The 11,252-nt window shown below is 43.0% G+C and overlaps 2 protein-coding genes across 2 annotated transcripts; one reads left to right on the top strand and one right to left on the bottom strand.

Annotated features, from left to right (window-relative positions):
• The first annotated feature begins 882 nt into the window (after positions 1-882).
• On the top strand, positions 883-4,212 carry LOC139566309 (frizzled-7-A-like). Its single transcript, XM_071387419.1, has 2 exons — positions 883-1,267; positions 1,592-4,212. Exon 2 carries the CDS (start codon positions 1,603-1,605, stop codon positions 3,280-3,282), a length of 1,680 nt encoding a protein of 559 aa, XP_071243520.1. The 5' UTR covers positions 883-1,267; positions 1,592-1,602; the 3' UTR covers positions 3,283-4,212.
• A 1,977-nt stretch (positions 4,213-6,189) lies between these two features.
• On the bottom strand, positions 6,190-9,364 carry LOC139566217 (small ubiquitin-related modifier 1). The gene is made up of 5 exons (XM_071387259.1): positions 9,211-9,364; positions 8,710-8,784; positions 7,802-7,879; positions 7,610-7,681; positions 6,190-7,335 (listed from the first exon to the last, which is right to left on the bottom strand). Exons 1-5 carry the CDS (start codon positions 9,220-9,222, stop codon positions 7,276-7,278), a joined length of 297 nt encoding a protein of 98 aa, XP_071243360.1. The 5' UTR covers positions 9,223-9,364; the 3' UTR covers positions 6,190-7,275.
• Between the last annotated feature and the right edge of the window lie 1,888 nt (positions 9,365-11,252).

Raw genomic sequence — 11,252 nt, 5'->3', positions numbered from 1 at the left:
ATCTGTCTGGTTCCCCGCTCTGTTCCCGGCTTCTGCATTAATTGTCATTTGTCGTTGTTTACCCGTGTGCTGACGCTGTTCCTGTTTTGTTACCTGTCTGTTCCTGAATAAATGTTGACTCCCCGTACCTGCTTCTCATCTCCAGCGTCGGTCATTACAACAATAGCAGCCCATTAGTTTGACTCTATCAGTGGCATGCAAGGCCATCTCTAACACCCTCCAAAAAAACGACCTGACATCCACCAAGAATGACATTATAAGGACATGTTTGTTTTGAAAAACTCAACAAACAAACAACTTAAAATTATATTTGATGAATGAGCCATGGGCAAAATTCTAAAACATACATAATGGAGATTCAAGTCATGAGTAAAATGTTCTTGGCTGCCTAACAGTTTTCGCAGTCCACATACCAAGATGATTTACCAGAAACTTTGGGCTCCACTCTGAAATAAACAATACCATAAATATTACAATTATTGCTCTACTTTGTCAGAGGCCTGGCTTACGAGTTTAACCCTGGACACTTTCCTGACAAACAGAACGAGATATAGGGCATGCAAAAGAACATAAATTACTTCATGTAGGTCTAAGAAGCTGTAAAGAGTAGGATAGGTGGTCTAATGTTATTTTTCAACTTGTAATGTTTGAATGTCTCCTAAATTATCTATAGCCCGCTCCCAACATAGAATATAAAAAATGTATATTCTAAAACATTTTTATATTTTAATTGAGAAACAAATCAGGTTTAAAAAAAAGCTCATCCACTGTATCGCTGAAGATAGCATAAAACTCCACCCTTTTCACTTCTCTCCAATCAATGACGAGATGGGAGAGAAAACAAATCGTTCAATTGGTGGAGAAAGTGTGGTTTCAAGGCGCCCCTGAAAATACGCATGTGTGGGCACCAAGAAACCGATCAAACTCTGTAGTGTGTGGGGAATCAATCGTGCAAGTTTCTCTAGAAGGCAGATCACGGTCTTAGCGTTGTGGGAAGAAATAGTTTGACGAGTAGTATACTTTTTGAAGAGATTTGTCTTTTACTACAGACTTTGAGCCGGGTTAATCGTAGAGCATAGCCTACCAATGCGCCTCGAGTTGAACATTGGCTGAGTTGTAAGGCGAGATGGAAAACCATGAGGTTTTGCAGACTTCAATGTTGCTTCAACCTATAATGTGATGTAAAGAAGATTGTGGGAATCTGGAAGAAATTAGTCAACGCATTCCATTTTCAAGTCATACGTTTGTTTTCAATACGAAGAACCAGGTCAGTAAGGAAACGAACTGCAAAAAAAACCTACTCTATTGTAATTTCACAGGTTTTCAGTGGTTTGATTGGAATAAATAAATCCCTCACCAGCAATCCTCCATTTTCTTGGAGAGTTCTGTGAACACTGGAATAAGGAATGTGGGGAGAGCGACCGAGGGCATTTTTCAAGCATTTAACTTTGTTTTAACTTTAGGCTCCTCTCCTTTTTTATATAGACGGGAGAAGAGAGGACATTTCAACCTTTTGTGGACTGAAATTGATTTGTGTTTTTTGCAGCTCCGGGGTAATATTCTTAGACACTTTTTTTTGTTCTGAACACAGGGGCTGCTATCATGGCGGTAAGGAGAACCTGTGAGTGGATTTGGATAACGGGGTGCGCGCTGGTGATTGTTTGCCTAATGCTGGAGCCGTGTACCGGTCAGTATCATGGCGAGAAAGGAATTTCTATACCAGAACACGGTTTTTGTCAGCAAATTTCCATCCCTCTCTGCACGGACATTGCCTATAATCAAACCATCATGCCGAATCTTTTGGGACACACAAGCCAGGAGGATGCTGGGCTGGAGGTCCATCAGTTTTACCCGCTCGTGAAGGTCCAGTGTTCCATGGACCTTAAGTTTTTCTTGTGTTCCATGTACGCACCGGTGTGCACAGTTCTAGAACAGGCCATCCCCCCATGCCGATCACTGTGCGAGCGCGCACGCCAGGGCTGCGAGGCGCTCATGAACAAGTTCGGGTTTCAATGGCCAGAGAGACTCCGTTGTGAGAACTTCCCCGTCCACGGCGCTGGGGAGATCTGTGTGGGTCAAAACACTTCAGACACGGATATCCCTACCTCGGACCCCACTCCCAACCTGCCTGAGCTCATGACCCTACCCCCAAACATCGGTCGCCCTGCTGCCCAGCCCTTCTCCTGTCCCCTACAACTTCAGGTCCCAACCTACCTCAACTACAAATTCCTGGGGGTGAAAGATTGTGGTGCCCCATGCGAGTCCACCAAGCCCAACGGACTAATGTATTTCCGCGAGGAGGAACTGAAATTCGGCAAACTCTGGGTGGGTATCTGGTCTATCTTGTGTTGTGTGAGTACACTGTTCACTGTGCTCACATACTTGGTAGACATGAGGAGGTTTCGCTACCCGGAGAGGCCCATCATCTTCCTCTCAGGCTGCTACTTCATGGTGGCGGTGGCCTATACAGCAGGCTTCTTCCTGGAGGATAAAGTGGTCTGCATAGACAAGTTTAAAGAGGACGGTTACAAGACAGTGGCCCAGGGCACCAAGAAAGAGGGCTGCACCATCCTGTTCATGATCCTCTACTTTTTTGGCATGGCTAGCTCCATATGGTGGGTCATCCTGTCCCTCACCTGGTTCCTGTCTGCTGGTATGAAGTGGGGTCACGAGGCCATTGAAGCCAACTCTCAATACTTCCACCTAGCGGCTTGGGCGGTACCGGCTGTCAAAACCATCACTATCCTGGCCATGGGGCAAGTGGATGGGGACCTTCTCACAGGGGTGTGCTACGTTGGCATCTACAGCGTGGATTCGTTACGAGGGTTCGTCCTGGCCCCTCTGTTCGTCTACCTCTTCATCGGAACCTCGTTCCTCCTGGCCGGGTTCGTGTCTCTGTTCCGCATCAGAACCATCATGAAGCACGACGGCACCAAGACGGAGAAACTAGAGAAGCTGATGGTGAGAATCGGCGTGTTCAGCGTCCTGTACACCGTCCCCGCCACCATCGTCATCGCCTGTTACTTCTACGAGCAGGCCTTCCGCGACCAATGGGAGAAGACCTGGCACATGCAAACGTGTAAGCGCTTCGCGGTGCCGTGCCCGGCCAACAACTTTGCCCCGATGACCCCGGACTTCACGGTGTTCATGATCAAGTACCTGATGACTATGATAGTGGGCATCACGTCCGGGTTCTGGATCTGGTCGGGGAAAACATTGCAGAGTTGGTGCAGGTTTTACAAACGGCTCAGTAAGCGCAACCAAGGAGAGACGACCGTATGAACTTTATAGAAGGTTAATGTGGAGGAGTTATGTGTTTAAAAAAAATATTTTTGATGAAACCGACTGAGCGTATCCCTTCCCATCTCCTATTGGACATTTGAACTCTGAAAAAAGTACTTTACTTTGAGAATGTCCCTCCTGACAACCTTATGAGCCATTGACTGAACATTTGTTCATTATTTGAGGGGTTTGAACTTTTCAGTAACCCCCATAACATTTTAAAACATTCTATAATCTCATTTAAACATGACTTTTAAACCAGAATGTGCCACCCAGTGACGTAACAGCAGCAACAAAGAACGTCTGTTTTGCCATGGCATTTCAATGTGTTTTCAACTGTTTTGTATTATGTAGTGAGTTTCTCATCCAAGGAGAAATGAGGGATACAGGGCTAATGTCTGACAAGACCAATGTCTGTTAAGTTTTGCAAGGAATTACAAAGGTTTTTGGAGTATGTGCATTTCGTTCCTTGCTTCTGTACTTTTAAATTGATGTACCTGTTTTTGTTCCGTGTGGCTGATGTTACTTTTACACTAACTTGCAGACATCTGAGAACATTCATCTTGGCACAGAGAGAAATGTCTAACACACAGTTTTTTTGTTGTTGTATTATGCTTGTGTGTAGTGTTTATGTCCCAAATGGCACCCTATTCCCTATATAGTGCACTGCTTTTGACCAGAGCCCTAGGGGACCTGGTCAAAAGTATTGAACTACATAGGGAATAGGGTGTCATTTGGGATGTAGTCTAGCTGTAAGTTGTCGCTATTAAATTGCCACGTTACAGGCCACATTTTGTAAATATTCACTCTTTTTCAAAAGAACATATGTATTTATACGAATTATAATCTTGCTGTTTCTACTTGATGTTTCTTAATGCAATATGGCTTGTATCTGTACAGTTTCACAGAATAAAATGACGACGTTTTTAACCTGCGGTCACTTGAACGTCATTGGTGTTCGTTTTGGATGTTTTTAAGCATACGTTTTGAGTCTAAAACAGATCCTTGAACGAGGCAATGTAAAACCAGCGAGATTGTGACGACTTCCTAAAATGAAGGTTATACTCTAAATGAAGGCCTAGAGATAGAGATTCTGTTTTAACATTGTTTGGAATATCAACAATTCCACACCTAACGTCCTCAATTACTTTTAACATCTGCTTGCACAATCCTCCCTATAAGACCGTCTGTAGTGTGGACACATTACCCTGTTACACAGCATGTTGCTATTTAGTTTCTCTGGTTGTCTCCTGTTCTATCCTCCAGGTCTAACTTCTACACACTCTGCTTGGCTGTGGAATAGTATCTCTCCAATGGTGTCAGGTCAATATATCAGAGCCATTGATAAAGATGGTATTTCTGTAGAAAAAGAACTAGCATGATGAGTTCAAGGGGGATTTGCCCCTAAAGCTTACGAACAGGAAATCAACACACAGCCTTAAGCGGATCTCCTCCTTTCCTGCTGAAATGTGAGATCTCCCTTTTTGTCTTCTCTTGTTTTGAGTTCCCCTCTCCCCCTTTTGTTTTGGTTGTGTGTCCTAGACAGGGCGGAGTGTAACAGAATATAATTTTTTAGACAACATTTTGTGTTATCTGTTCTGTATCTATTACGTGTAGTGTTCAACTGGAGTGTCAGTAGGCCTACGGTAATGACCTGAACGTGTATTGCACCGTATTACTGTTACACTTGTGCAACGGAAACAAGAGTACTTAATTCAACAAGCAGACATGATTTTGTTGAACAATATAAATATTTGGGGGAAAGATCTTATTTGCTCTAAAACTGTTGCAAAGACCAAAATGATATTGCAGTCCAATCAAGGACAGATGCCTGCAGTCAACGTAGTCTGATTGAAAGAGTATGGACTTTTTGCACGTTAACCTGACAAAACATCGAGCTAATTATAGGCCATCATCTCTTGCTGTGTTTCACATTTCTATAAGGTGATGTAACTGGTCAGGGTTGGGTGGGTCAGGATCCACACATATGAGCAACTTTCAGTGTTCTGCGAGCACAATGGCCAAAGCAAAAGGCTGTATGTGTAACTGAGTTGATATATAGCATTGAGACATGTTCTCTCTTCATATCGTGAGTTCACACACACCATCCCCTCCCCCTGTCTCCTGGCTGGCCCACATCTGGTAGTGTTTTGCCACTGTGAGGTATCCCAGGCTTAGAAACCAGATCTCCTCTAGGCAGTCTTAACCCAGGGCCTGATATATACACACACAGTTTACTGACCTGACCCTAAGTCGCTCTCTTTCTCCACTCTCTCTGCTGTTTCTCTTACCCTGTCACTGGTCAATGACTCTACTCCCCCTCCCTCAACCTCCACTCTTCCCCCACCTCTTCCTTTCCCCCCTTCAAACTCCACGCCATCCTCCCTTCCCTGGGCCTCCATGAAATCGGACGCTTTACAAATAAATATTCGCTCCGTCTGCAGCGCGGTGATGTACTCATGAGGAACCTCCCTCTCTACAGTTCCACACTTGCCTTTTCCCAGGTAAGATAATTGTGAGTAAACATATTAAAAATCGCATTGAGAAGCATCACTGCTACATATTGGAGTAAAAGTGACATTTCCAACCAACATTAAAAAAACTTTTATCACAGCCAACCCCACACTGGACAGTTATTTGAAGACTATCATTTTGCTTTTATATTGTCCAAGGCCTTGAATGGAGGATAGGAAGCAGGGTAAAAACCCTCTGCATGTGACTATGTACATGGCCAAAGTTGTTTTCATAATGTATCATGGAATGTGAGATGTCAAATAAATACTCAGTCATAAACATGACGAGAGCGCCCTCTGGTGGACAGGAATCCAACCTGCAGTCCTAATTCAGTACATCCTTGTTTGGTCTGCAATGGTATACACGTGTCAAAGTTGGAATCTATTAGTCCTGTTTTTGTTAAACATTTTATTCAAAAAAAGAAAAGATCTGCTTCAAACCATCCGGATCAAAGCCTCCATAAGGAGTCATTTGTTGCATTGACATTACTATGTGTGGCTACTGTTGTGGTTCAATACAGCAAGATTACCTTGATTTAAAAAAAGGAGACAAACAAGAAAAACATTTAAATCCAAGAAAAACATTTAAATCCAAGAAGAGGCCAGAGATTAAACAGAAACTTTAACCCCTTGAAATGATCTGAACATAATTCAAATAGAAATAAAAAGAACACCTAGGAAAGGCATCAACTAGATTCAGCCACGGGCTGATTTTATTTCTTGAAAGGGTGGTCAGGGTGCCAGAACATAATTACGAATAATTTGGAGACTGCAAATTGACCCCAAGAAGCCCAAACAGATATATTTGACTAAAACATAATTTCAAGCCTTGCTTACATGTGTATATGATCACATCTCTCTCTTTGAAACAGATATCCAAAATTAAAATCACTTGTAGCAGGTTCGCTGGTGTTTTTACAGTCTTATGTCCAACAATTAAAAATATTGTTTTTGGCCCGTGGGCCAAATTCGGCCTGCCAGTTGGGGAACCCTGACCACGGACAGACAATTATTACACACAAATACTGGATGCAAAAATATACATCATGATCATAAAAACATTTTAAATATCATTAGACCATATCAATCAGTGGTAGGAAACTGGGATTGTTAAACAGATTCAAAACAATGCTTTAGCATTCAGAGGTGGCATATTCCAACTTTAGGTGCGAAAGAGGCATGTGTAGCAGAGTCTAGAGAAAACCAGTCATTGTATGCGTGCCATCTCTCAATAGGGGACATTCAGCTATGACGCTGTCTGCACTACAATGTTACCTGCATTGTAAAGGAGGGAGAAGAAATGATTGTGCGAGGCGTTTTAAAAGGAGAAAGAACAGATCGTCTACCCATTCTAACAGTCGTTCTTTGTGCCCTCGCACATGGAAGCCCCAATAGAGTGTGTGATCCAGATGGCGCGAAGCACAAAAGCAAAATACATACAAAATTCAAAATGAGAAAAAATATAGCAAGTCTAATCATTCTAAAGTCCACCGGTCTGTTCCTGATACACTTCAATGACATCTTCATCTTCCATTCCAAGCTGGGGAGGGGGAGAAAACCAGACAAAGATGCAGGGGAAAGTTTATCTGCAAGCATGTTCAAGGTTCACAGAAAACAAAATTGAAATGTCACCTAAAAAAATGTAATAAATAAGAAAAATGTTATTTTAAGAGACAGTGGTGGTTGTATAACCTGGGTGCCAGTCTGCTCATGTTTGGAATGGTAATTCCATAAGGGTTTGCAAAGAGAAACAGCCTGGCACCCAGGCTAGTGGCTGTATGGATGATACAAGGGAAGAGGGATGAGTTGGGTACCTCTTTGGGGGTTTGGTTGTCTGAGATTCTCTGTCCTTCAAAAAGAAACCTTAGGGTGTTCATTGGTACACCCTGCAGGAAGGAATCACACATGGTTGCATCAGATACTGGGAACATGATGACATTCATTCTGAAGTTATGACCCACATTGTCAAAATGAGATGGGCCAATCGTTTGGCTTCATAACTCTACCTGTCTTTGACTGTAAGATTCCTTTAGCTTCTTTAGATGTGTTGTCATCTTCACTTTGAAGTGAATTTCGCTGTTGTCCTGAAAGTAAAGATAGAATTAGGCTTTTTTTTTGTTGCCTAACTGGTGAACAGAACTTAGTCGTGTGCCAGGCTTCTAGGGGTGCTTTCCCAGACTAGTCTAGGACTAAATAGCAAGATCAATGGAGAATTCCCATTTAAAAATGCTTTTTAGTCCAGGATATGGCCTTTTCTCAATTGGTTTTACTCAACTGCTGCATCCTCTCTCCTCCGTCCTCCTTTTGAAAAAGGTCAAAGGTAACCGAGGAGATGGAAAGTGGACGGAAATGCACTAGTATGAAATGAGACTCCTCCAATGGTGTGTCATCAGGCAAATGATGTTTACAGGGTGGCATCCCAAAATAAATGTATAAAGTGATAAAAACGAATTTAGCTAGTTGTGATATACATTTTATAGATAAAAGGATGAGTAGCATATGGTTTAAATGTTTGCATGCTTTTCTCCTTCGAGAAAACAGCTGATTCAAAGGGGGTGTGGCAGATTTCAAAACTTGTCCTAAGGACTCAGGTAGGATACACTTGTGCCACAGAAAGAACAATGAGCTAGTTATAAAAATATTTGCTTGCGCGTACTTACCAAAAGGAGGTTATCAAGGAAGGGGGAGGGAGGGAGGACCCTCTTCTATTTGCCTACAAACGAATTGACACTCTCCTCGACCACTTATCGGTTTCCAAGAGAGGGCGGAGGAGAGAGGGACAGACTTTTTCCCAAATGAGAAAAGGCCTATGGCTCCCCCAGTGTCCTTTCATATTAGCACGTATAGGAAAGGAAAAGAGGCAAGGAAGCGAACTCTCCTGTCTGAGATGCATCCACACTTCATATTATCTTACCTGACCGATCACCTTCAGTTTAATGTACTCTCCATCCTTCTTCTCACCTCCATCTCCACTTGAGGGTTTTGTCTCCTGGAATATACAGAAATTAACAACTTTTGACTCCTGTAATAAGTGTCCCATTGACATGTACATACAACATTCCATCAACATGGTCAGCCAGCCTATTGCACTGTCAACATGTCACGAATCACTCCATGGTTGCCAAACAGAATAAGTTGAATCGGTACGTAGTAGATCCAAAATGGAGAACCAGGTGACATAACTAGTTACAATCTTGTAAAAGTAAAACCTAATGTTATACCGTTCGTGCACAGTCAGTGGCACTATTTTCGATCTAGCTAACGTTACCTACAGTAGATTGCTTGTGTTAGCAAACACTACTCTTCTCGGCCCACATAGCGGATAACGTAGCTTGCTAGTTAGCATTGCTCAACCATTATTCTGTCTCTTCAACCAATTCAGACAAGCAAGACGTTAGTTAAACCGTACCCCTACCGTGTCTGACATGGTATTTTTCTTGTGATGTTTATTTTATTTCACAAAACGTTTAGTTCAAATTTTAAACACTGCCTCGGGATTCTTGCTGTTTTGAGAAGCAGGTACCATTAATAAACTGACCCGGAAAGTGAATAGTTCTGGTTCGTCTTCCGTCTGTGGTTTTTATATGGCGGCTGGGAACCAACTCTAAGGTGCATTACCGCCCCCAACTGGACTGGATTACTGGAGCAGAGATAAGGAAAGGGCTCAATCTTACCCATTATTCATCGTCTCCTTAATTAAGGGAACTAAGTACATAATTAAACACTACATCCTCTGAAGATTTTCTTAACAGCTCATTTAAGCTTGGCTCTTCAACACCATTACCCCTTAAATCTAAATACTCCCTTTCCCTCCCATGTTGCTGGCACTGAAATAGCATGTGTTCCACTGTCTCCATGTTTTCCTGACTGTGTTTACATCTCCCAGTTTGATGTTTTCCTACCAGTTTCAATGTTCAAGCCTTGTGTGTTCCAGTCTCAGCTTTGTGATTACACTTCCCCCCCCCCTCTTCTCAACCTGAGAACATCTCTGCCCCCACCATTTTCCTGGATCTTATACAGGTTTCTTCATTTTCCCTCCCTGTTCCACATTGCTTTCCATTTGTTTTTAACCACTGTTCTTATTAACCCCTTGGCTTCTGCTTTACTGATTGACATGTCCGTATCAACATTAGGATGTTTAAGAGCCTGCTTGGTGAGAACATCCACCTCCTCATTCCCCTCTACTCCCACATGAGCTGGTACCCAGAGGAACCTCACAAATACCCCCATCTGTCTCACCCTCAACAGGCACTGCACAATCTCATACAATACATCTTGTCTGCTTTGTGACAGAAATGAAGCTCATCAGTGCTGCACGAGTCAGAGCAGTTGACTATCCTATCTGGCCTCACCTCCTCCACCGACTCTGCAGCCAAGAGCATAGCCAGCGACTCCATTGCGTATACGGATAAATGGCCCGTTGCTCTTTTTGTCACTGCCACCTGAAACTCAGGAACACTAAAAGCTGCACCTGTCCTCCCTGTTTTAGGGTCCTTAGATCCATCAGTGAATACAGTATATTAAAGACAGCATACAAACAGTCCCACCTCTCTCACCATGCCCTTACCTAACCACCAAAAACTTGCATTCAGATCTCGTTTATGCTCCCAGGACTCGCGGGCCACCTTTTCTTCCAGGATGTGTGACTTTATGTCCTTGAAGATTTACCCAATATGCCATGGGTAGTTATTATCTTCTCAACTTTAATGGCATCTCTCAAATCAAATCAAATCAAATGTTATTGGTCACATACACATATTTAGCAGATGTTATTGCGTGTGTAGCGAAATGCGAGCAACGAGCAACGTGGCTGCCACCGGGAGAGGTCCTCACTGCTCCACAACATATTCTTAGAGCTTGAGCCTGGATTACGCCTAGCTTTTTTAAAGATGTCAGAGCTGCTGATCCATATGCTACACTACCATAGTCCAGTGATGACCTTGATAGTGCTATATATAACGTTTTTAACACCATTCTATCTGACCCCCCCCACTCCATTCCTGACACGCATCACATTCAGTATTTTATTTCCTTTGATAACTACTGTGTTAATATGTTCCGCCCATGTCATTCGAGTGTCAAATCAGACCTTCAGGAACCTAAACACTTCCACCGTCTCCACCTTCCTCCTGTAGAGCTTCAGGTATATTTCCTCCCGAACATTCCTTCTAGTAGGAAACCCAGTCTGTGTTTTCTCAACTGAGAACTTGAAGCCCCACCCGAGGGACCACTGCTCAACTTCTCTGATTGCTTCTTGAACTCTCTCGGCTGTATGGGGAATTTTTCTTCCTCTCTTCCACAGCGCCTGGTCATCCGCAAACAATCACCTCCCAATATCTGATCTCACCTGGAGAATAATTCAGCAATCATAATGGAGAACAACAAAAGACTAATCACACTTCCCTGGGTGGTACCATTATCTACCTCATAGCTTTCTGACATACAGCTCCCCACTCT

This window comes from Salvelinus alpinus, chromosome 38 (genome assembly GCF_045679555.1).
Source record: "Salvelinus alpinus chromosome 38, SLU_Salpinus.1, whole genome shotgun sequence".
Taxonomy (NCBI): domain Eukaryota; kingdom Metazoa; phylum Chordata; class Actinopteri; order Salmoniformes; family Salmonidae; genus Salvelinus; species Salvelinus alpinus.
This window is presented reverse-complemented; position numbering and strand designations above follow the sequence as displayed.

Coding starts and splice junctions, on each gene's coding strand:
- LOC139566217 (XM_071387259.1), bottom strand. Junction 7,880..8,709: donor AACTGAAGGTGATCGGTCAG/GTAAGATAATAT, acceptor CTTTACTTTCAG/GACAACAGCGAAATTCACTT. Junction 7,682..7,801: donor AATCTTACAGTCAAAGACAG/GTAGAGTTATGA, acceptor TCCTTCCTGCAG/GGTGTACCAATGAACACCCT.
- LOC139566309 (XM_071387419.1), top strand. CDS start 1,603: ATGGCGGTAAGGAGAACCTGTGAGTGGATTTGGATAACGGGGTGCGCG.